Source organism: Salvelinus namaycush, chromosome 5, assembly GCF_016432855.1.
Source record: "Salvelinus namaycush isolate Seneca chromosome 5, SaNama_1.0, whole genome shotgun sequence".
Classification (NCBI taxonomy): domain Eukaryota; kingdom Metazoa; phylum Chordata; class Actinopteri; order Salmoniformes; family Salmonidae; genus Salvelinus; species Salvelinus namaycush.
In genome coordinates this window covers 54,643,767-54,671,160 of record NC_052311.1, presented here as the reverse complement: position 1 = coordinate 54,671,160, position 27,394 = coordinate 54,643,767, and the positions used below count along the sequence as shown (strand labels likewise).

At 43.9% G+C, this 27,394-nt stretch overlaps 1 protein-coding gene across 1 annotated transcript in view; it reads right to left on the bottom strand.

Annotated features, from left to right (window-relative positions):
* LOC120047193 (regulating synaptic membrane exocytosis protein 2-like) overlaps positions 1-27,394 on the bottom strand; it is a 221,937-nt gene that overhangs the window by 145,906 nt on the left and 48,637 nt on the right. Inside the window, exons 3-4 of the mRNA XM_038992724.1 lie at positions 15,659-15,929; positions 6,172-6,176 (exon numbers count right to left, since the gene is read on the bottom strand). Coding sequence (XP_038848652.1) covers positions 6,172-6,176; positions 15,659-15,929 — 276 coding nt within the window. The remainder of the gene's footprint in view (positions 1-6,171; positions 6,177-15,658; positions 15,930-27,394) is intronic.

Here is a 27,394-nt window from a genome sequence, read left to right as displayed (position 1 = left end):
AAAATTATAATTATAATTTGGTAGGTGCTTATATATTTTATTCTGTTTCACACATTTACAAGTGTGTATTATACGCATGTGTGACGTTTTTTTGCATATCCCACTCCCCCTGAGACAAGGGGTTAAGTGCCTTGCTCAAGGGCACATCGGCAGATTTTTCCCCTTGTCGGCTCGGGGATTCAAACTAGTGACCTCTCAGTTAATGGCCCAATGTTCTAACCGCTAGGGTACCAGCCACCCTATATTAACTACATATATCATAAATGCCTTATGACATTGACAATCAACTTCACGTCAACACATATAAGTACACCACATCCATACATGCAGTGTTTGCAATTTCTCTCTATATTGAAGAAAAAGAACAGGATGAAATCAGACATCTGGTTCACAGCTGAAAGAGAAGCTTTTCAAAGAAGAAATGCCCCTTTGGGACAGGTTTTGAATTCATGAACACACACACAACTTAGAGATGCCCCTCTCATACACACACACACAACTTAGAGATGCCCCTCTCATACACACACACAACTTAGAGATGCCCCTCTCATACACACACACACAACTTAGAGATGCCCCTCTCATACATACACACACACAACTTAGAGATGCCCCTCTCATACACACACACACAAATGCACACACCACTTTGAATGCCACTCAGCCACCCTCTTTTCATGACAGTCCCATCAGCCGGATGAGACAGAGTTTGGGACCTCAGGCAGTGGAGGATGTCCGTACAATACACATCCACTAAAGAAGGCCTGAAAAGCCCCCTTGCTGGGCTTTACTGAAATGTTACTATTCCTGGCCATTAATGACATAATAAAGCTGATGCTTACACACACAAACACACACTCTGTCCTTTTGAGAGAATCAGTGTCGCTGTGTGAGCTTGAAAGAACCCAGATGTCCCTGTCACATTCGGAGACTGTCCTCTGTTGTCTATTTCTTGTTGTGCTCCCTGTTCGCGCCACGACCCCTCTGTGAGCTCCGCTTTCCTCCAGGAGAATGGCCGTTCCTAGGTGTAGCAGCACTATAGGTATTTTTGTTTGTGTGGTGTGCATTCTTGACATCATGTGTACTCTACTAGGCGAGCACTGCTATCCTGTGACCAACTACAAACAGCAATTTAACCTCGTTGCTTTATAACCCTTGTTCTTGTGCCTATGGATGGGTGGCTCTCTATCTCAAAGTATTCAGATCCCTTCCTGTTTTCCACATTTTGTTACATTTACATTTACATTTAAGTCATTTAGCAGACGCTCTTATCCAGAGCGACTTACAAATTGGAAAGTTCATACATATTCATCCTGGTCCCCCCGTGGGAATTGAACCCTGGTCCCCCCGTGGGAATTGAACCCACAACCCTGGCGTTGCAAGCGCCATGCTCTACCAACTGAGCCACACGGGACCACGTTACGTTACAGCCTCATTCTAAAATGTATTAAATAAAAACATTTCCTCATCAATCTACACATAATACCCCATAATGACAAAGTGAAAACAGGTTTTTAGAATGTTTGTTAAGTTATTAAAAATTAAAAATAGAAATACCTTATTTACATAAGTATTCAGACCATTTACTATAAGCCTCAAAATTGAGCTCAGGTTCATCCTGTTTCCATTGATCATCCTTGAGATGTTTCTACAACTTGATTGGAGTCCACCTGTGGTAAATTAATTTGATTGGACATGATTTGGAAAGGCTCACACATCTGTCTATATAAGGTCCCACAGTTGACAGTACATGTCAGAGCAAAATCCAAGCCATGAGGTCGAAAGAATTGTCTGTAGAGCTCCGAGACAGGATTGTGTCGAGGCACAGATCTAGGGAAGGGTACCAAAAAATGTCTGCAGCATTGAATGTCCCCAAGAACACAGTGTCCTCCATCATTCTTAAATGGAACAAGTTTGGAACCACCAAGACCCTTCCTAGAGATGGAAGGGCCAAACTGAGCAATCGGGGGCCTTGGTCAGGGAGGTGACCAAGAACCCGATGGTCACTCTGACAGAGCTCCAGAGTTCCTCTGTGAAGATGGGAGAACCTTCTAGAAGGACAACCATCTTTGCAGCACTCCATCAATCAGGCTTTTATGGTAGAGTGGCCAGACGGAAGCCACTCCTCAGTAAAAGAGCCCGCTTGGAGTTTGCCAAAAGGCATCTAAAGGACACTCAGAACATTAAAAACAAGATTCTCTGGTCTGATAAAACTAAGATTTAAGTCTTTGGCCTGAATGCCAAGCGTCACGTTTGGAGGAAACCTGGAGGAAACCTGGCATCATCCCTACAGTGAAGCATGGTGGTGGCGGCATCATGCTGTGGGGATGTTTTTCAGTGGCAGGGACATACCCAAGAGGTCTATCTGTAAGAGCAGAGCATATGGATTCCCACTCCAGTCTCTTATACCCTTATTCCCTATTTCCTATACTGTATTAGTTCACTACTTTTGGATAGAGCCCTTATACGTAGTGCACTATGTAGGGAATAGGGTACAAATGAGACTTGTTCACAGTCAGATGGCAGAGTCCCAAAGCTGCAGCCTGTCTGTCTATCTCTTTTCTATCTTTGTCACTATGATGACTGATGCCTGTGTATCTCAGCCTCCTCCGCTCCTCTCTTATCTCCTGCCTCCTCATCTCTTCTTATTTTATATTCTGCTTTTTCATCCTCCTCCTCATGTCAACCTCTCTAGACTCAACCCCAATCCCCTGATCCACACACTGTGTATTCCCCTCCATCTTCCCACTCACCACTTCACTAACCTCTTGCTAGAAGAAGCAGAAGAACAAGAGAGAGAGAGTGAGGGAGAGTGAGAGAGACAGACAGAGTGAGAGAGATTCAGAGTGTGAGCGAGAGAGCGAGAGAGGGAGGGGGAAGGAGGGCTTCCCTGGTTCCAGACCAGACCAGGCTAACACCAGGATTAACAGATAGGGGACACCTCATCCCCTCTATTGATTAGTACTGAGCGATTAACCGACATTTCGGTGATTTGGGGGTTTTAAACAACTAATTGACCAACATTGGTTCAATTATTTAAATTCCATTTCATTTGTTTTTTTCCATGAGCTCAATGAGCACATTTTGCAGTTTCTGAGATAAATCAGATCAACCCTGAACTGTGCGATGTAGTAGGGAGTTGTAGTTTCCAACAGGCCAATATTCTACACAGTTTAGTGCAGAAACCCTGGTAATTAACTACAATGACCATAATTGCACCTACATGTCAAGTACGTTTCTTTTACGCCTGCTACCTAAAAGAAAGAAGAATGCGCGATCGAGAGGGATAGAACAGCTGCTTCGTGAGGTATCTCTACCTGAAAATATATGATTTAAGTGATTGATAGTTGCTATTCAGCAGTCATTAAAGTATGTCTTATGTACTTTGAAGAACCACTAAAATAGTGATTTTGTCAGACAGCATAGGCAGCAGCTCTATAGAGATGAGATGATGACTTGGAATTAAATAATAAAGTCATCAAATAAAACAAATGTAATATACAGAACAACAGAAATATTTTATTCAAGTAAAGTAATTTTAATAAATTATGGTTAATAAAGCAGTAATGGGCAGTGACTAACATCATGGGACTTTTATAAATTGTTTTATTCTTTGTTGTTACAGCATTCAACCCTCATAATGCATAGCAGATTTAATGTTTTTTTTAAACTAGCGAAAAACATGATTTAAAAAAATATATGTATCAAACCGAAACCAACTGACGTCAAAAAGCACTAGGAACTACTATTGATCAAACATAATTACCATGGCACCCTCAATACTGGCGGAAAGGAGGGAGAAAGTAAAATGATGATTGAGGTCGATGACTAACTGAGTGACGGAGAGCACAGTGAAGAGCAGGCCATGCTGACTGGACTGTGTAGTTCTGACACGGTCCATGGCTTCATGTGACGAAACACATGATAATAAACTGATAATAAACAAACTGGTACATGGTGAGGTTGAAAACATAGTAGTTTGTGGGGGGGGGGGGGGGGGGGGGGGGGTGTATTGAATCAACTTATTATATTCCAATAATGCTGCACAACCTCTATTATGCAGTGATCAGGCTTGACATCAGCTGCATGTGTTGCTTTTGGTCAGAGGCAAGTGTTTCCTGGAACCTGTTAACCCAATGGGTTGATACAGCCCACAGCAGAGAGGAGGAGAGGAGCGACCCCACACCACGCCATGGCGCAGAAGCATTCATTCAGGACTTCTAAGAACAGATTGTGGACACCATTAGAACCTCTACTGACATACACATGCATAATACATAGAAATGGATCTCAAAGCAGAACCCATTAGTGAGCCAGCAGACAGCATGGAGAGAGAGACAGAGAGAGAGAGAGAGAGAGAGAGACAGAGAGAGAGAGAGAGAGAGAGAGAGAGAGAGAGAGAGAGAGAGAGAGAGAGACAGAGAGACAGAGAGACAGAGAGACAGAGAGAGAGAGAGACAGAGAGAGAGAGACAGAGAGACAGAGAGAGAGAGAGAGAGAGAGAGAGAGACAGAGAGACAGAGAGAGAGACAGAGAGAGAGAGACAGAGAGACAGAGAGACAGCGAGACAGAGAGAAAGACAGAGAAAGAGTCTGCTGTGGTTGGTCAGTGGTTGACATCAGTAGCCTGCAGTCAGTCCCACTACAGTAGTCTCTCAAAATGCAATGTAATGATGTTGAATCAACGTGGAAAACTGATTGGATTTGCCTAAATTCAATGACATGGTGAAATGCTTTGTTAATTTCCCGTTGAATTCACATTAGTTGAAAACTCACAAAATGTCAATCAAAACTAGACGTTGAACTGACATCTGTGCCCAATGGGTTAGTAGAAATCACTGGACAAATTCTACACCGTGAATCATAAGGTTGAAAATGGCCCTCGTTCAATCTCTGAGATCCTCTGGGTGCTGATCTAGAATGAGTTTTGCCTTTTAGATCATATGGAATGAGATTATATGGACAGGGGGGACCAGCACTCCTTCTCTGACTCTTTATGAATATGGGCCTTGAGGAACAGTGACAGTCTCTTGGTCTTGTATCAAGTGGTCATGATTTAGTTGGTCCTTTAATATACAGTACAGTATGCTGACAGGTCAATGTCTGTCCTCCAGTCTTTCCTGTCTCTCCACTGAGGTGTCTGGATGGATATGGGTTAGTTAGGCTACTATCGTATCCTCATATCCTTCTTATAGGCTTAAAGGGACACTTCGGGATTTTGGCAATGAGGCCCTTTATCATAATGGTATCCACGTGTTCATCTGACTCTGGGGAAGTAGATAAAGCGCCTCATTGCCAAAATCCCGAAGCATCCCTTTAAATAGTATCAAATGTAAATCTGTCAAATGTGATGATGATGATGACGATTATGATGATGACGATGATGATAATAGGCTACTGTAGGAACAGATATAGGCGGCTGTCTGTGTAAACCACACCACCGTGGCTGAGTGAGTGCGCCGTGCTGTTGGGTATATGTAATGCGAGGGGGCAGAGAGCTAGCGAGGCCACACTGTGAATTATTTCTGAGGGAGAGGTAAGAAAAAAAGAACATGAGGGAAAGATGCATGTTGTATCTATAGGCTTGTTTCTGGGCCACAAAATGCCTGCTGCGTTTTCTCTTTCCCTGGACGACATCCCATTCTCTGCTGTACATCACACACACATTTGATTACATTTACAGTCATTTCTCCATACTGCATAAGTGTGTAGTGGTTGGGCAGTATTTGTGGTGAATTTCTAAGATTATTTAGCAAAAATAGTATGTATGATATGTACATTACATTAATTATCTTCAGTGTTTAGCAAGAATCACAGTTACTGTAGGATAATACAAAACTGCTGACATGGCCATGGGGAAAAATCTAGTATTGGTGTGGGTTAGGAATGGAGGTAATTACCATAGCATAGCGTATGAAAGAGGGTCACAAATGACTCAAATGATTCGAGGCTGGAGCAATATTACGACATACCGTAATGTTATCCGCGCAAGCAGGCACAGCAGCCTATGACAGCAGCACACACATGCGGCAGCAGCGGTACATCGAGACAGAAACACACATCTCAGCATTATCACATTTTAGCCGTATTGTTTCACGACCGTTCCATCCAACAACACCCCTCTCTCTCCCTCTCTCTCTCTCTCTCTCTCTCTGCGAGGAGGAATATCAACTGCAACTCCCCGGAAGGAAGGCGACGTCTTCGCATAGCCTGCTGCGGATGGATCAATAAGCGAAACCTCCTCTCTTCGAATGCTCCTTTGACATACCAACGGGGGAAGCCCATCATAAATCACACATTCTTACAAAGGAATCACTCACCCGATGTTGCTCAACGCCTGCTCGAATAGCTCCGTCTGCAGAATGTTCTGAGGCGGCGTAAAAGCCTCATTAAAATGGGAAAGAACGGAGCTACAAAATTGACGCAATGTATCAAACTGCATTTTCCTCCTTTTTCCTTCGTGTCTTTTATCCTCGCTATGGCCCTTTTCCTCAAACACAATACATCCACCTGCGCTTGCTCGCTCTCCGTCCGGACCCGCGTCTGTCTATCTCCAGGGACGCATTAAACGCGAAGACGCCAATCAAGTTCCATATTTCTCCTGATCTTGGTAGAAAGAGTCCTTAAATGAAAAGCAGTCGAGGCTGGAATGTACAGTCATAATGCTCCGAACTTAACCCGACAAAATATAGCGGGCTGTAGCAGGATCTCTTTGCAGTGGAGGTGAGGGAAAAAGCAGCAGCGAGGCATCTTCCAGCAAAGCAAGCTTCACTTACCGGTGCATCAGGGGCAGCCTCATACTCAACTCATATTTCTCTCTGCCTATTAGAGCACGCATACAAACACACATACATACACACACAACACGCAAGCATTCGGTCACGCACACGCTTGCTGTATCCTTCTCTTTCTCATACTCTGGACCGCGCACGCAGATACAATACATGGGCGCGCAGAGATGCTGTCGTCAGTGCTTTTGCCATATATGACTGCCAACCATCAGCTCTCATAAGTAATAAGGGAGGAGGCCAAGGCATTCTACTTCCTCTGGGAGAGGGGAGATGGGGAGAGAGTCTGAGAAAGGGAAGAGAAATAAAAGGTGGACGAAGGGATTCCAATCTAATGGGCCTGACAGAGTTTACTCACAAATCAGACTGGATGATCCTCAGTGGGAGGACAGGGGAGGTTGTCTACTAACTCCAGCAGCTCATATGGGAGTTACAGACATTAAGCAAAGGGCCATTTAACACAGAAGACAAGTAAGTGGCTAGACAGAAATGGCAGGTGTGAGTGAAGGCCAGCATGGATGGATGGATGCACAGCATCTGTATAAGAAAGTTATATTCAATTTTATAAACTGGGTGGTTCGAGCCCTGAATTCTGATTGGCTGACAGCCGTAGTATAGCAGACCGTATACCATGGGTATGACAAAACATTTATTTTTACTGCTCTAATTACGTTGGTAAACAGTTTATAATAGCAATAAGGCACCGCAGGGGTTTGAGATATATGGCCAATATACCACGGCTAAGGGCTGTGTCCAGGCACTCCATGTTGTGTCGTGCCGGAAATATATCACACCCCCTGGCCATATACCACACCCTGTGCCTTATTGCCTAAAGATGCCTAGAGGTGTTTGCACTTCTCTCTGATCAATGGTTTATATAAGGATCAGAATAAACACTAAGCATATGGTTATTCTGTCATTTACACAGAGGTTCATTTGAAGAATAAAAGGCGGATTTAATATAATATTAGATCACTTAAACCATAACCCCCAAAACATCCAGATGTATTGGTGACTTGGTAAACAGGACTGAGGACTCACTACGCCCTCCATGCTGCTGCACTATCAGGCACACCGTAATGCATCTCTGCAGGTGCCTCCACTAGCTTGGGTGGGAAGCACCCATCTCACTTCATGACACCAATGTAACAAGTAACGGGCTGGATTTAATCTCATGTTGGCTAGCTGTGTTTCTTTTGTCCTGCTAACTAATACAATACTAATGTGCTGAATTTGGTTGGGGCTGGGCTGGGGTATAAGGTTGGGGCTGGGGCTGGGGCTCAGCTGGGGCTAGGGTTGAGGCTGAGCCAGGGTTGGGGCTGGGCTGGGGTATAAGGTTGGGGCTGGGGCTGGGGCTCAGCTGGGGCTAGGGTTGAGGCTGAGCCAGGGTTGGGAATGGGTGGATAAACATGGGAAACCTTGAGAAACACAAGTAGGTAATTATATTCTAATCCCAGCCTAATTATTGCTGTTTCATCAGTGTCTCCACACCCTGACTACCTCGTCGTCCTGGAGGTTGTGTATCTGTCTGTTCATTTCAATGATGCCTCCGAGACCAAGATAAATGTGACCCTTTCTGAAGTTATTTCACCTTATAAACAGGCTGTCAGCTGGGTTTGTCCTCTTTCTCTTTCAGTGGAATAGATTCTGAGTTCATTTACACATTCTTTAGATTCATGAAAGTGGTTTTTGGTGATTATGCAGTGGGAGTTCTATTTTAAACATCATCACCATTGTCCCCTGAGTTCTCAGACAGGCCGTTTCCGGTTTTGTGTCGCCTCTGAACTCAGTGCTGCCAAAGCCAGAATCGTTCACTGCTACCATTCCCCCTCTCAGCCATAAAGTCAATTAATATAGAGAGAGTCTCCGAACAACACAGTGAGCTCTGAGCTCACATCCCACAGCCTGATCTAACTGCTAATCAAATACAACAACCTCAGAATTAACTAGGTTGGCTGTGAGATGCTGTGTGTGTGTGTGTGTGTGTGTGTGTGTGTGTGTGTGTGTGTGTGTGTGTGTGTGTGTGTGTGTGTGTGTGTGTGTGTGTGTGTGTGTGTGTGTGTGTGTGTGTGTGTGTGTGTGTGTGTGTGTGTGTGTGTGCTGCTACTTAACACTTTACACAACTTTATTTTGCTGAATTCTGTTAAATAGTGAGAATGCTCATTGTTAAAATGCAGATTGCTTCATAGCAGCTAGTTAGTTCCAACACATTGTTCCTTTAAAACCGTATAAGATAAAACAGTTTCAATAAATTATACTCTGCTAGACAGGTCCCAGAGTCCTACTCCAATATCTGTTTGAATATGTCCTAAATGGCACCCTATTCCCGTTATACTGCACTACTTTTGACCAGAAGTGCACTACTTTTCACCAGAAGCAGAAACACATCACATTTCTTAATATTTGTGACCAACAGTCAACTGCCAAGTGGGCAGAATATTGTCAATATTGTTCTCTGTCAATATTGTCAATATTAATCTTTCCCTTACTGTGTGTCTGGGAGTAAAAAGAGGCCAACACAAGGTCGTAATGGAAGGGAGAGGACACAGGCTTAATGAGTTGTGTCTCTAACCCCAGAGTGGCTACAGTACGGTAAAGGCTTGTTTGTCCCAGTGCTAGACTAGGGGGGACGCGGCCCATCAGATACACCTTTACAAGGTCGACAGAGGAACAGGCGCGGAGGAGGAATGGGGTCGAGTGAAACACACCTCCTGTGTGTGGTGTGTGTGTGTGTGTGTGTGTGTGTGTGTGTGTGTGTGTGTGTGTGTGTGTGTGTGTGTGTGTGTGTGTGTGTGTGTGTGTGTGTGTGTGTGTGTGTGAGTGCGTGTGTGAGTGTGTGTGCGTGTGTGTGGCTGTGTGGCTGCATGTACAGTATGTGGTGTGTGGAAAGCCTCTCTGTGGAGTGAATCACCCACTGGGCCCACAGTGCACCGGATAACACGACATACGGCCCACAATCCCTCTCTTCCCATCAGGAGGCCTGTTCCAGTGGGCATAGAGGAACAGAGATGAGCAGAGAGGAACAGGGAGAGGGAGGAGCATAGAGAAACAGGGAGGTGCAGAGAGGAGGAGGGAGGAGCAGAGAGGAGGAGGGAGGGAAAGAGAGGAGGAGGGAGGAAAAGAGAGGAGCAGAGAGGAGGAGGGAGGGAAAGAGAGGAGCAGAGAGGAGGGAGGAAAAGAGAGGAGCAGAGAGGAGGGAGGAGCAGAGAGGAGAAGAGAGGAGGGAGGAGCAGAGAGGAGAAGAGAGGAGCAGAGAGGAGTAGGGAGGAGCAGAGAGGAGAAGAGAGGAGGAGATGGGAGCAGAGAGAAGAAGAGAAGAGCAGGGTGGAGCAGGGAGAAGCAGAGAGGAAAAGAGAGGGGCAGGGAGGACAGGGAGGAGCAGAGAGGAGGAGGGAGGAGCAAGGAGGACAGGAAGGAGCAGGGAGGCAGAATTGCAGGATAGCACAGAGAGTGGGAAGAGGACATCTGTTCCTCACAGAGCAGCTCACCATGACTGACCCCTGGGTTATGGAACTGTTGGAAATACCGTCCAAACCTGCCTGGGTTCAAACAGCATTTGTTTTCCTTCAAATACAATGAGCATTTGATTGAACCTGTCTAGAGTTCCAGATGGGCAGGGTTTGCATATTTGGGACTATTCTGTTGGTTCCCTTTGCACCAGTCAAGCTCAATCGAACGCAAGTAAATATTTGATAGAAAACAAATACTATTTGAACCCAGGTCTGGACTACAGAGTACAGACTCAGAATGACACAATGAGGGGACTAGAGGAACATATTTCTGCTGTATGAGGTGCATGTGTGCAGGGTCTCTCTCTCTCTCCCTCTGTGTCAGTGGACTATGGAGAGAGGAAGGAGACACTGTGTGGTCATTAATAGAATTACAATAAATCAGCTGTGACGACACAAGCAAGCCAAGGCACAGAGAAAAATGATTCACAAGCACAGCATAGAAGTGTAATCCAACAGCCGGTCTATTTTCTTATTCGTTATTTAAACATGTAGATCCCGATTGAGATCTATTTTGCGTACATTTTTGGAAGAAACAGTACAGTCTCCAACCTTCCCTTGTGACAACAGTGACATAATACAGCCAGGAAGATCTTTCACAACATCTTCCTGTACTATCTGTACCTGGCTAAAACATACCTAGAGAACAGTAGGACAAAAGGTGTATCTAGTTATTGTGATGAGTTGCAGCCAAGGGCTTCTTCAGCATGTCTGGTTTCTGCTGCTTCAAAGGAAGACACAGTGAATGCAGTATTATAGTCACCATCAGTCAGTTCACCAGCTAGGGAATCCCCCTAGCTGAGTTTGACTTAAGGGGAAAGATGAAAGACACCAGTCATCCAGTGTGGGAGTCAGTGTGTGGGTGTGTGCTTGTACATGTGTGTCTGTGTGTCAGTATTGTGCTTATGTGTAGTTGTGTGTGGGCGTATTTTAGTATATTTACGTGTGTGTGTGTGTGTGTGTTTGTTTGTCTGTGTTTGGGTGTGTCAATGCTGAACTTATTTTAGGTAGCGGTGTTCATGGTCTTTCCTGCTTCATGGGCCTCATGCATAAACATCTGTATTATGATCAAACTGTTTACCGTTCTCAAAACAATAAGTCATTTGCCAGGAGCCATAGCTTTTAGGATTTTTATTTTACCCTACACTTTTCCCAGGCCCCGACCCTCACTTCCTCCAATACAACTCCAGAGGCATTCAACTTAACCAACCACAGGACACAGCTTGCTATAGGCAAGAGTGGGGTAGTTTAGCCATTTTTTATTTATTTAGCACCACTATGTCAACGGAAATATAGTATTCTTTCTAACAAAGACATCTACATGTATTTCAGGATGTTGTGTATCCCTGGAAATAATTAGAATTCATGTAAACGTAACAGTTTTGAAAACACAGCTTGTCCAAAAAAGTGGTCTCTTGGCACAACTTACCCTGGGTATGGTGTCAATTGAGCATAGGGACAGTGTAAATTGAGCCACTTTGGGGTAAGTGGGTGATAGTGTCCTGTGACAGTGGGTGATGGTGCTGGTAGGTCAAAGTTGAATTCATGGAATGGGGGTATGGTATATTATACAGTGCATTCGAAAAGTATTCAGACCCCTTGACTTTTTCCACATTTTGATACGTTACAGCCTTATTATAAAATGGATTAAAATGTTTGATTGTTTCGTTAATCTACACACAATACCCCATAATGACAAAGCAAAAACAGGTTTTTAGAAATTTTATTTAAACGGAAATATCACATTTACATAACCATTCAGACCATTTACTCAGTGCTTTGTTGAAGCACCTTTGGCAGCGATTACAGCCTCGAGTCTTCTTGGGTATGACGCTACAAACTTGGCACACCTGTATTTGTGGAGTTTTTCCCATTATTCTCTGCAGATCCTCTCAAGCTCTGTCAGGTTGGATGGAGAGTATCGCTGCACAGCTATTTTCAGGTCTCCAGAGAGATGTTCGATCGGGTTCAAGTCTGGGCTCTGGCTGGGCCACTCAAGGACATTCAGAGACTTGTCCCGAAGCCACTCCTGCGTTGTCTTGGCTGTGTGCTTAGGGTTGTTGTCCTGTTAGAAGGTGAACCTTCGTCCCAGTCTGAGGTCCTGAGCGCTCTGGAGCAGGTTTTTATCAAGGATCCCTCTGTACTTTGCTCCGTTCATCTTTCCCTCAATCCTGACTAGTCTCCCAGTCCCTGTGGCTGAAAAACATCCCCACAGCATGATGCTGCCACCACCATGATTCATCGTAGGGATGGTGCCAGCTTTCCTCCAGGCGTGACGCTTGGCATTCAGGCCAGAGAATCTTGTTTCTCATTGTCTGAGAATCTTTTAGGTGCCTTTTGGCAAACTCCAAGTGGGCTGTCATATGCCTTTTACTGAGGAGTGGCTTTCGTCTTGCCACTCTACCATAAAGACCTGATTGTTTGAGTGCTGCAGAGATGGTTGTCCTTCTGGAAGGTTCTCCCGTCTCCACAGAGGAACTCCGGAGTTCTATCAAAGTGACCATTGGGTTCTTGGTCACCTCCCTGGCCAGGGCCCTTCTCCCCCGATTGCTTAGTTTGTGTATAGGTTGATGATGATCTTCTTTTATTGAATCCATTTTAGAATAAGGCTGTAACGTAACAAAATCTGGATAAAGTCAAGGGGTCTGAATACTTTATATCTTAAATGTACAGTTGAAGTCGGAAGTTTACATACACCTTAGCCAAATACATTTAAACTCAGTTTTTCACAATTCCTGACATTTAATCCTAGTAAAAAGTCCCTGTCTTAGGTCAGTTAGGATCACCACTTTATTTTAAGAATGTAAAATGTCAGAATAATAGTAGAGAGAATTATTTATTTCTGCTTTTATTTATTTCGTAACATTCCCAGTGGGTCAGAAGTTTACATATACAAATTGAGTGTTAGGTAGCATTGCCTTTAAATTGTTTAACTTGGGTCAAGGTTTCGGGTAGCCTTCCACAAGCTTCCCACAATAAGTTGGTGAATTTTGGCCCATTACTCCTGACAGAGCTGGTGTAACTGAGTCAGGTTTGTAGGCCTCCTTGCTCGCACACGCTTTTTCAGTTCTGCCCACAAATTTTCTATGGGATTACGGTCAGGGCTTTGTGATGGCCACTCCAATACCTTGACTTTGTTGTCCTTCAGCCATTTTGCCACAACTTTGGAAGTATGCTTGTGGTCATTGTCCATTTGGAATACCCAAGCTGTGACATCCTGGCTGATGTCTTGAGATGTTGCTTCAATATATCCACATAATTTTCCTACCTCATGATGCCATCTATTTTGTGAAGTGCACCAGTCCCTCCTGCAGCAAAGCACCCCCACAACATGATACTGCCACCCCCTTGCTTCACGGTTGGGATGTTATTCTTCGGATTGTAAGCCTCCCCCTTTCTCCTCCAAACAATAAAATGGTCATTATGGCCAAACAGTTCTATTTTTGTTTCATCAGACCAGAGGACATTTCTCCAAAAAGTACGATCTTTGTCCCCATGTGCAGTTGCAAACCGTAGTCTGGCTTTTTGATTGCGGTTTTGGAGCAGTGGCTTCTTCCTTGCTGAGCAGCCTTTCAGGTTATGTCGATATAGGACATGTTTTACTGTGGATATAGATACTTTTGTACCTGTTTCCTCCAGCATCTTCACAAGTTCCTTTGCTGTTGTTTCGGGATTGCTTTGCACTTTTCGCACCAAAGTACGTTCATCTCTAGGAGACAGAACGCATCTCCTTCCTGAGTGCTATAACGGCTGCATGGTCCCATGGTGTTTATACTTGCGTACTATTGTTTGTACAGATGAATGTGGTACCTTCAGGCGGTTGGAAATTGCTCCAAAGGATGAACCAGACTTGTGGAGGTCTACAATTTTTGGCTGATTTCTTTTGATTTTCCCATGATGTCAAATAAAGAGGCACTGATTTTGAAGGTAGGCCTTGAAATACATCCACAGGTACACCTCCAATTGACTCAAATGATGTCAATTAGCCTATCAGAAGCTTCTAAAGCCATGACATCATTTTCTGGAATTTTCCAAGCTGTTTAAAGGCACAGTCAACTTAGTGTATGTAAACTTCTGACCCACTGGAATTGTGATATAGTGAATTATAAGTGGAATAATCTGTCTGTAAACAATTGTTGGAAAAATTACTTGTGTCATGCATAAAGTAGATGTCCTAACCGACTTGCCAAAACTATAGTTTGTTAACAAGAAATTTGTGGAGTGGTTGAAAAACTAATTTTAATGACTCCAACCTAAGTGTATGTAAACTTCCGACTTCAACTGTGGATGCCTCTGTTCAATACCCTTCCATTTCTTGACCAGTTGGTCTAGGACAGGGATGTGGTTGCGATGTGCCAATTCATAGACAAGTTCTCTGCATTTGAGGATACTAAGCCCATGAAACTGGTCCTCAAGATGTTTAATATGTTTAGCAAGCTCAGATTCCATGTCATCAGATAAGACCTTGTGTGCTTCTGCTACTCATCATTGCCTCTGGCACAGGTACATTTTCATGTTTTTTTTGTCCATGTCCCTCTTCAGTGTCATTCAGTCTATTTGTTCATCCCTTGCTGCTGCTCAAATGGACTTCTTCCTTTATCTCACTTCCTTGGATGCTCTTTCAATAACTTTAAGGGGGGGGACTGGACCCCTGCTTGTTTACATTTGTGTACACAGGACATGATGATGTCTGCTCTGTAACAATGAAAATGCACTCCTGAGATCATACTGTAGGCATGACACATTGTAAAAATACTATGTATATTATGCTTAAAACTGACTAAATATAATCGTAATTTGTATGGTGTATGGTGGCCATTGGCTTAACTTACCCCAAAAAGGCAAACATTTTGACAACATTAGCCTGCACAACTAGAAGGATGCACTTTCATGCTAGGTTTAGGACCTCATATTGAAGCTTATAGAGACCCCAACTGACGTATAAAACCATCTTAAAACTATCTTCTTTGGTTTAGATGCAAGCATCATGAAACCTATAACACAATAAATTCATTTGACTTTGTGAAAATCTTTTTTTTTTAACCTAACTTCCTTATCAATTTTCCATGTGGTTTCTTCCTTCACAGACTCCATGAAATGATGACCTCATACTAAATATTTGGTCACATTATTAATTTTGTGTATGGTTTCCTAGAAACAAGGGGTGGCTCAACTAACCCTTTGGCTCAGCTAACCCCACTCTCCCCTAACAGGTTTCACTTTTAACAGACAGTTTTCCTCCACAATAACGATCAAAATGTTATATCCAGCTCAAATCCCAGAGGGAATTGTTCAAATGTGTTTAACACACACAACCTTCCACACAGACACTGGACTCACCTGTCTATGTCCTGTCCTGGACCTGAGTGCCTCAGCCCTGAGCCGTTGTTGAGGGAGCCTTGTCTGGGGAGCCCGGGAGGTCTGCTTCTATCTGCTGATATGTCCCCTGGGGGCCCCTGGTAGAGGAGATCCTGCTGCAGTTTGGCCTTCTTCTCCTGGGGGGCCTCCTCGTGACGTCGACCCCTGTGGCCCTCAGACCCGCCCCGTGGCCCTGCGGCGCTGCTGTAGAACCACGCTCCCGACTTGGTTAGGATTTCTTGTTGTTTTCGGCACAAGTTGCATACCCACATAACCTGTACACAGAGGAGAGAGGGGGTTAGATATCTGCAGTGGTGGGGATGGTGATGGTGGTGGTGGGCTTACAGCAATGAACTACAATGAAAGGAGTCATGGAATGGATCAACCCCTAGAGGAGACGTGCCAAGTATCATTAAATAAGGATACTTGGACCTGCTAGATGTTGTAGGAAACACTGTAAATATACAGATGAGGATATGAATGATTTGATAATATTGCATACACATACAGTAGCCTCAGGGCAAGTGTTTAGAAGGGAGAGAATATTAGGATTGTATGTAGCACCATATCTAATTGAGGACATAATGTTGAGTTCACTGGACAGTCTGTGAGTATGATGAGGAATTTGAAGTTCATATGATCTACATCCCCCTACATTCTCAGAAAAAAGGATTCCAAAAGTGTTATTTGGCCATCCCCACAGGAGAACCATTTTTGCTTCAATGTAGAACCATTTTTGATTCCATGTAGAACCCTCTGTGGAAAACAGTTCTCAAACGGTTCTCCTATGGGGACAGCCAAAGAACCCATTAAGGCTCTAGATAGCCCCTTTTTTCTAAGAATGTGCATACATACACCACTTGCTTATATGGGGTACCAGCCACAGAAATAAAATCACTAGACTGGGCATCCCCATTCAAGTCAATGGGTTGGTAGTGTGTGGTTACAGAGTCATTGATGGGTGAATTTATTTCTATGGTACTAACTTTGTGGTGCACAATACTGTAAGTAACTGAATCTAAATAGGAAGCTAGCTGCAGCCCTACTGTTTAATACAGCTGTGTGTGTATAGCAGAGGGATGGAGAGAGACTGTGTTCAGCAGCTCTACAGAGGAAGTAGCACTAACTGTGGTCTGCAGCCCCCTCCCTCCACATTAGCCTCATAAATCCAGGAGCCGACAAAAGCCCTGATCACTCCACCTCAGACGCAGCACAGCCGCCCTCAAAGCCCTGGCCTGCTTCGCAAATGGCACCCTATTCCCTATGTAGTGCACTATGGGCCCTGATCAAAAAGTAGTGCACCATATTTAGCATAGGGTGCCATTTAGGATGCATCCTGATCACTCCGCCTCAGACGCAGCTCATCCAACCTCACTCTGCCCTAACAACCGCCCTCCCTAGTCTGGAGGAGGAGCTATGCCTAGTGGAAAGGAAGAAATGAGCAGCCACCTGAGCTGCCTGGCGCCTCTCTCTCTCTCTCTCTCTCTCTCTCTCTCTCTCTGAGGGAGCATGGTGCAGGGCATCAGGGTCCGTGAGGAACTCAGCCCGTAGGCTGATGGCCAGTTACTGACAGACTGACTGACAGCAGTGACGTACAGAAGACAGACAGGCAGGCACTCAACCCAGCAGCAGTGTCCTCCAGCCGCTAGTTATAGCCTGACTCTGGCCCTGGTCCTGTAGTCAGAGCATTGAGCTGACTCAGTACTGGAGTGCATTACTGTGATTACTATTGGCTGGGCTGGGCTTACACAGCACACTACACAACCCTCCACTGACTTAGTGGCTGGCTGGCTAACTGGTTGGCTAACTGGCTGGCTAACTGGCTGGGGGTCATATGCCTAGTTAAATAAAGGTTACATTAAAAAATATATATCTATATTCGGAAGGCCATGGCATGACCAATGAGAGGTTGTCTCCTTACCACCCCAGACAATCAGATGTCTGAACCACCGGGGCGGGGGCTACACTCTACCTCCATACTTCTCAAGCACGCATGCACACACACAAACACAACCTCCATACCAGTCACAAGCATGCGCATGCACACGCTGCAACACTACCTCCACACTAGGTCCCACTTCCTGTTCATTACTCCAATCTCACTCTCTGCTTAAAACTTCTTAGGGATAGAGCCCTTTTTTTCAATGTTCGTCTAAAATGACATACCCAAATCTAACTGCCTGTAGCTCAGGCCCTGAAGCAAGGATATGCATATTCTTGGTACCATTTGAAGGGAAACACTTTGAAGTTTGTGGAAATGTGAATTGAATGTAGGAGAATATAACACAATAGATCTGGTAGAGGAAAATACAAAGAAAAAAAACAACAGTTTTTTTTTCTACCACCATCTTTGAAATGCAACCATCTGTAAATAGCCCATCCAACTAACTGCCTACCTCAACCCCATATATAAATATATATTTTTTTCTGCTCTTTTGCACACCAGTATTTCTACTTGCACATCCTCATCCCTAAGAAGTTTTTTAACATAGCCCAGTTCTTTCCCAGATAGAGAGAACCTTGTACATCAGCCAGCATGGCACGACGTGACCTACTTATTTACTGTTCACAAGTGCAATTTACATAGAGTCAGTTCTCCAATCTGCCAGTAATAATGAACCACATTCTGAGCTTCAGACTGTACATGCAGTGGGCTCTTCTATCTCATCAGCACATACCTAATAGTACATTAGTATTCCAAAACAGACCAGGAAGACATACACACACAGGCCAAATGAATACTGAGCAGGGCATGCTAAGCCTAGCTCCGCCTCACACAGCGTTCCTATACAGGACTATATGGTGTAGCATCTGGTCTGCACCCAAACATAACCTGGATGACTAATGCACTAAAAAGTGAACATGGTGAAAAATATAAGCAGTGGTTGATCACAGTAGAGATGATTCAATGATAAGGTTTTAGGTCGAAGCCATACTCATCAGTCATATAGAAGTGGTGTCAGCACACACACACGCTCACACAGCATGTGCGCTCTAACAGTCCGTCAAGTGATGCAGCAGAGAGCGTCAGTTTGGCCCACTCTGACAGACTACTGTTAGCATCTGTAATAGTCACTAAACCAAACACACACACACACACACACACACACACACACACACACACACACACACACACACACACACACACACACACACACACACACACACACACACACAGGTCAAGCAGCTGTACTGATTGCCAGAGGTGTGTTCACTGCAGCCAGACTGCAGCCCCTCCTCCCTCCTTCCCCACTGCCTAACTCTTCACGGCTGAGTGCAGTCAGGGGGACGGGTGTGGGGGAGGAAGGGGAGAGGAAGGGACAGCCCCCCCCAGGCTGGGCCATTTCTCCCTGTGTTTGCACATTTCATAGTCATTGAACCTGCACCCAAATATAGAACATTAAAAAACCTAGTGCTCCAAACATAGGGGAGGAATAGAAATGGCATATGTAGCCCACTAAATGTCCCAGCAAACAAGGGACGTCCTGAGGACATTCGGGCGACGTTCCCATTAGGTCCCTTAAGGGTTTTGGCGCGACGTTATCCCACTGACATTCTGAGAACGTTCTAAGAACGTTGCATGATAGTCCCAAGGGAATGTTCTCTGGGGGACCGATGTCTAGTTCCCTGTATGTTCCCAGGACATCACTGACGACCATGTCAGAACCTTTTTAGGACGTTCTCAGGACTTTCATTTTACTAGTCCTTAGGATGCTGCGTGATGGTCCCAAGGGAATGTTCTCTGGGGGAACTTTTTACAACGTTCTTGGGACATTGCGTCATGGTCTCCTGAATGTCCCCTGAATGTTCTTGGGACGTTGTGTCATAGTCGTTGTGTCATTGTGTCGTGGAGGTTTTGGCTAGTTGGCGGTTTGTCCAGGGAACGTCACCAAGGACGTTTTTAGGACGTTCTTTGGATGTTGTGTCATGGTCCCCTGAAGGTTTTGTCTAGTTCCCGGTTTGTCCCGGGAAAGTAATGAAATGGTATGGGGTTTTAAGGGAAGTTAAACATGTTAACCCTCGCAAGGCTGCTGGCCCAGACGGCATTCCTAGCCACGTCCTCAGAGCATGTGCAGACCAGCTGGCTGGTGTGTTTACAGACATATTAATCGCTCCCTATCCCAGTCTGTTGTCCCCATATGCTTCAAGATGACTACCATTGTTCCTGTACCCAAGAAGGCAAAGATAACTGAACTAAATGACTACTGCCACGTAGCACTCACTTCTGTCATCATTAAGTGATTTGAGAGGCTAGTCAAGGATCATATCACCGCCACCTTACCGGCCACCCTAGACCCACTTCAGTTTGCATACCGCCCCAATAGGTCCACAGATGACACAAACGCCATTGCACTGCACACTGCCCTATCCCATCTGGACATAAAGAATACCTATGTAAGAAGGGTGTGTGCTAAGCCCTCTCCTGTACTCCCTGTTCAGCCACGACTGCATGGCCATGCACGCCTCCAACTCAATCATCAAGTTTGCAGACGACAACAACAGTAGTGGGCTTGATCACCAACAACGACGAGACAGTCTACAGGGAGGAGGTGAGAGCACTAGAGTGTGGTTGTCACGAAAACAACCTCTCACTCAACGTCAACAAAACAAAGGAGATGATGTTGGACTTCAGGAAACAGCAGAGGGAGCACCACCCTATCCACATCGAAGGGACAGCAGTGGAGAAGGTGTTTTAAGTTTTAAGTCCCTGGGTGTACACATCACAGACAAACTGAAATGGTTCACCCACACAGACAGTGTGGTGAAGAAGGTGCAACAGCGCCTCTTCAACCTCAGGAGGCTGAAGAAATTTGTCTTGTCACCAAAAACGCTGATAAACTTTTACAGATGCACAATCGAGAGCATCCTGTCGGGCTGTATCACCGCCTGGTACGGCAACTGCACCGACCTCAACCGCAAGGCTCTCCAGAAGGTGGTGTGGTCTGCACAACGGGTGGTGTGGTTTGCACAACGGTTGCATCACCGGGGGCAAACTACCTGCCCTCCAGGACACCTACAGCACCCAATGTCACAGAAGGCCAAAAAGATCATCAAGGACAACAACCACCCGAGCAACTGCCTGTTCACACCGTTATCATCCAGATGGCGAGGTCAGTACAGGTGCATCAAAGCTGGGACCAAGAGATTGAGAAACAGCTTCTATCTCAAGGCCATCAGACTGCTAAACAGCCATCACTAACTCAGAGAGGCTGCTGCCTACATTGAGACCCAATCACTGGACACTTTAATAAAGATCACTAGTCACTTTAAATAATGCCACTCTAAATAATGCCACATTAATAATGTCTACATATATTACATTACTCATATCACCAGTATATACGATATTGAGACCCAATCACTGGACACTTTAAAAATGGATCACTAGTCACTATAAACAATGCCAATTTAAATAATGCCACTTTAAATTGTTTATCTATCTTACATTACTCATATCACATGTATATACTGTATTTTATACCATCTACTGCACCTTGCCTATGCCGCTGGGCCATCGCTCATCCATATACTTATATGTACATATTCTCATTCACCCCTTTAGATTTGTGTGTATTAGGTAGTTGTTGGGGAATTGTTAGATTACTTGATAGATATTACTGCACTGTTGGAACTAGAAGCACAAGCATTTCGCTACACTCGCATTAACATCTGTTAACCATGTGTATGTGACCAATAAAAAAAGATTTTGATTTGAAGTGGTACGCTGTTCAGCTAAAATAGTGTAAAAATCTTTACTCAGCGAGATACCTAGTCAGTTGCACAACTGCATGCCTTCAACCGAAATGTGTCCTCTAAAACAGAGAGGTGTGGAGGGGCTGCCTTATTTGACGTCCGGGGAGCAGTTGTGCTCTTCAGTTTTGCTCAAGAGCAGAACTGCAGATTTTTCCATCTTACCAGTTTGGCGATTCAAACCAGCGGTTACTGATGTGTACTGGAGCATAGGTACTGTATGCTACTGATGTATTGTATTAGGTTACGATGAGTACTGGAGCAGAGGTACTGTATGCTACTGATGTATTGTATTAGGTTACGATGTGTACTGGAGCATAGGTACTGTATGCTACTGATGTATTGTATTAGGTTACGATGGGTACTGGAGCAGAGGTACTGTATGCTACTGATGTATTGTATTAGGTTACGATGGGTACTGGAGCAGAGGTACTGTATGCTACTGATGTATTGTATTAGGTTACGATGGGTACTGGAGCAGAGGTACTGTATGCTACTGATGTATTGTATTAGGTTACGATGTGTACTGGAGCAGAGGTACTGTATGCTACTGATGTATTGTATTAGGTTACGATGTGTACTGGAGCAGAGGTACTGTATGCTACTGATGTATTGTATTAGGTTACGATGTGTACTGGAGCATAGGTACTGTATGCTACTGATGTATTGTATTAGGTTACGATGTGTACTGGAGCAGAGGTACTGTATGCTACTGATGTATTGTATTAGGTTACGATGAGTACTGGAGCAGAGGTACTGTATGCTACTGATGTATTGTATTAGGTTACGATGGGTACTGGAGCAGAGGTACTGTATGCTACTGATGTATTGTATTAGGTTACGATGGGTACTGGAGCAGAGGTACTGTATGCTACTGATGTATTGTATTAGGTTACGATGGGTACTGGAGCAGAGGTACTGTATGCTACTGATGTATTGTATTAGGTTACGATGGGTACTGGAGCAGAGGTACTGTATGCTACTGATGTATTGTATTAGGTTACGATGTGTACTGGAGCATAGGTACTGTATGCTACTGATGTATTGTATTAGGTTACGATGGGTACTGGAGCAGAGGTACTGTATGCTACTGATGTATTGTATTAGGTTACGATGGGTACTGGAGCAGAGGTACTGTATGCTACTGATGTATTGTATTAGGTTACGATGGGTACTGGAGCAGAGGTACTGTATGCTACTGATGTATTGTATTAGGTTACGATGGGTACTGGAGCAGAGGTACTGTATGCTACTGATGTATTGTATTAGGTTACGATGTGTACTGGAGCATAGGTACTGTATGCTACTGATGTATTGTATTAGGTTACGATGGGTACTGGAGCAGAGGTACTGTATGCTACTAATGTATTGTATTAGGTTACGATGGGTACTGGAGCAGAGGTACTGTATGCTACTGATGTATTGTATTAGGTTACGATGGGTACTGGAGCAGAGGTACTGTATGCTACTGATGTATTGTATTAGGTTACGATGTGTACTGGAGCAGAGGTACTGTATGCTACTGATGTATTGTATTAGGTTACGATGGGTACTGGAGCAGAGGTACTGTATGCTACTGATGTATTGTATTAGGTTACGATGTGTACTGGAGCAGAGGTACTGTATGCTACTGATGTATTGTATTAGGTTACGATGAGTACTGGAGCAGAGGTACTGTATGCTACTGATGTATTGTATTAGGTTACGATGGGTACTGGAGCAGAGGTACTGTATGCTACTGATGTATTGTATTAGGTTACGATGGGTACTGGAGCAGAGGTACTGTATGCTACTGATGTATTGTATTAGGTTACGATGGGTACTGGAGCAGAGGTACTGTATGCTACTGATGTATTGTATTAGGTTACGATGGGTACTGGAGCAGAGGTACTGTATGCTACTGATGTATTGTATTAGGTTACGATGTGTACTGGAGCATAGGTACTGTATGCTACTGATGTATTGTATTAGGTTACGATGGGTACTGGAGCAGAGGTACTGTATGCTACTGATGTATTGTATTAGGTTACGATGGGTACTGGAGCAGAGGTACTGTATGCTACTGATGTATTGTATTAGGTTACGATGTGTACTGGAGCATAGGTACTGTATGCTACTGATGTATTGTATTAGGTTACGATGTGTACTGGAGCAGAGGTACTGTATGCTACTGATGTATTGTATTAGGTTACGATGGGTACTGGAGCAGAGGTACTGTATGCTACTGATGTATTGTATTAGGTTACGATGGGTACTGGAGCAGAGGTACTGTATGCTACTGATGTATTGTATTAGGTTACGATGTGTACTGGAGCAGAGGTACTGTATGCTACTGATGTATTGTATAGGTTACGATGGGTACTGGAGCAGAGGTACTGTATGCTACTGATGTATTGTATTAGGTTACGATGTGTACTGGAGCAGAGGTACTGTATGCTACTGATGTATTGTATTAGGTTACGATGTGTACTGGAGCATAGGTACTGTATGCTACTGATGTATTGTATTAGGTTACGATGGGTACTGGAGCAGAGGTACTGTATGCTACTGATGTATTGTATTAGGTTACGATGGGTACTGGAGCAGAGGTACTGTATGCTACTGATGTATTGTATTAGGTTACGATGGGTACTGGAGCAGAGGTACTGTATGCTACTGATGTATTGTATTAGGTTACGATGGGTACTGGAGCAGAGGTACTGTATGCTACTGATGTATTGTATTAGGTTACGATGAGTACTGGAGCAGAGGTACTGTATGCTACTGATGTACTGTATTATGTTACGATGGGTACTGGAGCAGAGGTACTGTATGCTACTGATGTATTGTATTAGGTTACGATGGGTACTGGAGCATAGGTACTGTATGCTACTGATGTATTGTATTAGGTTACGATGGGTACTGGAGCAGAGGTACTGTATGCTACTGATGTATTGTATTATGTTACGATGGGTACTGGAGCAGAGGTACTGTATGCTACTGATGTATTGTATTAGGTTACGATGGGTACTGGAGCAGAGGTACTGTATGCTACTGATGTATTGTATTAGGTTACGATGTGTACTGGAGCATAGGTACTGTATGCTACTGATGTATTGTATTAGGTTACGATGGGTACTGGAGCAGAGGTACTGTATGCTACTGATGTATTGTATTAGGTTACGATGGGTACTGGAGCAGAGGTACTGTATGCTACTGATGTATTGTATTAGGTTACGATGGGTACTGGAGCAGAGGTACTGTATGCTACTGATGTATTGTATTAGGTTACGATGGGTACTGGAGCAGAGGTACTGTATGCTACTGATGTATTGTATTAGGTTACGATGGGTACTGGAGCAGAGGTACTGTATGCTACTGATGTATTGTATTAGGTTACGATGGGTACCATCAAGCTGTTTAGATTGATATGTCATTGGTTATCTAATGTTCTTTTCATTTAAACTCAAGGTGGGTTCATACATCCTTGTCATCTTTCACATTTGCATTTGGTCCCATACAAAGATATTATACTCCATATTTTATTCCATCTATTTACTACATCTAATACATCTGGACTTGAATCAATAACTCCTATCTAAGATGAGCAGGCCTAGCGTTCAGACAACCTCGTGTGTTGCAAATCTCTACAGCAAAACACTGCTATAGCCTATTTCAAGGGTGGTGCTGTGGTGGTGCTTTCGATGACCAATCTAGTGTATGTTCATCACTTTCTAAAAGACGATTTACAGCATTGACTGAAACTCCTTTAAGATGGATAGCAGCCTTCAGCTATCCCAGTTTGTGCTGAGCTGTGTTGAGCTGTCAGGCCCGTGGCGCTACACTACATCAAAGTCAAATGAACAGGGGAGGGAGGAGACGATCACCTCTTTCTGATACATATGTTCCAGTAGCCAACACTCAGTCAATGAGCTCCCTCTTGTGGCCAAGAAGCAGGACTACACTACAACAGCATCATACCAAAACAGTGGAGGGGAGCATGATATTATCAAACTTCGAACCTATAGGACAATGAAAATACCACAGTGACCATTTTTAACTATTAAGAGAATTGCAACCATTGTTGCATTACTTGAGTCCAAATAGTCACTGTTCTTTCCGAGACAAAAACACATACTTGGTATCATATCCTTCAGACTAAATGCATTCCCAACCATCAGATGTTACTGTATCTTGTTCATAGCATTCAGAGAATACAAATATCACATACTATAAAGAGATGTGCGTCATGGTCAAATATTAATGTGATGGTGAATAGACTGTCATAGGTATCATATTGCCTGTTTCCCTCCCAGTCTCACCTGGCCTGAACTTAACTGTGCTCATTAAAAACTCATTGTTTAAGGGAACATGTCTGAGAACATCTTGGCTTTGAAACTGAGTTTGCACTTGAGTCGACTGTGTCTGAAACATACAGAACCTATTCAATCATTCGGCACTCCTTTTCCCCCATGCAACACACGTTTTTATGTGTGTTATTAAAAACGTGTGATAAACGATATATAACCTTTCTAAGATGAAATATACCACATTCTTCTAAATATGTGTGTGTAAAGATCTCAAAAAGACAGAGAGAAACATTTCTTAAAGTATATTTCATGAAACCGTGTAGCCTAAATAGAGGTGAAAGAAGAGCCGACTCTCACATGCTCAAACACTGTCTGGCACGTGGTGCATTACATTTTAATGAGGTTCTAAATTTAGTGTGCCGGGCGCGCGGTAATAATAATAGACTTGATGCATAAATGTATGCCCCTTTATTTTTACCGAAGTTCAGAAAGACTTGAGAGAGAAAGATGAGAGCGGCTTGAGAAATGGAGAGACTGGATACACACAGAGAGATGGCAGATGTCTTTCACAGACCCCCCAAAACACTGTGACATTATTTAAAAAACAAAGTCTATTTTTGGTCTTACTTAAGCATGTGGCATGCAAAGTCGGCTTATCGAAGCGCTGTTCACTGTTTCACATACATTTTAGAAAATACCATATATATTCAGAATTTCAGAGAACATGATATAATGAGAACTTTCAACGAAAATGAGCACTACATAGCCGAAAAAATCCATATAAACGTGTTCAGACAACCAGACAATAACAAGGTGTTTATAACATGTAGCCATTCATAATAGCCTATAATTCATTCATCATTGGTCATATTATCATCTACATTAAAATACTCTGACTACTTATGAAAACAGTGCACAACAGTCTATAGCCTACATGTGCATTGTAAATGCAGTATCCAAACGGCTGATTGTGAGCCCAGCGTATTGAATGACTTGCAACCAAGACAATCCATTTTACATTTAGCTTACCCATGGTAATGACGGGAAGCATCGTGTCCGTGCAGGAAAAACAACGTATGTAATCCTAATTTGGTGGAAATGTTACGGGGCAGCGTGCAGTAAAATCAGGAGACAGACTGAGGCGCCGACCTTCAACACCGTTCAGCACCGCGGACAGTACCTAGTCGGACAACAGGCAGGCAGCTAGCTCTGCTCAATGTAGCCCGCGTGAAGGTTACGCGATGCTAATAATGTATGTGATTTGTCCAGGCTGCAAATAATACCACCCAGTCAGACAGTCTTATGTTCCAACCATAATTATTTTCTAAACAGATTATTTACAGAAAATAACAAAATACGTGTCTGCCACGATGTCAAATAGAAAACGATACAGCCCCTTCATGAATGCAGTAAAGGATTCCAATTTGAAACGCGGCACACAAAAAAATAAGCATATAGAAGCAGCTTCGTGGGAGGAAAGATGTGCACGAGTGAGCAAGAAAGCGTGCAATCATGTTTTTACCGCCGCTGTATTAGGCCTACTAGTTAAGTCTTCATTACTAATAGATGCGGGTGTGAGTCTCCCGCTACCGAGGCTTATTCGAGCTCATTATACATGTAGCGCGTCCCCCCGTGGTGCTGGGCGGCCCAACTGTGCTCAAAGAATTCAATGTGTGCGGTTACACGCCCGTGACGCTCAG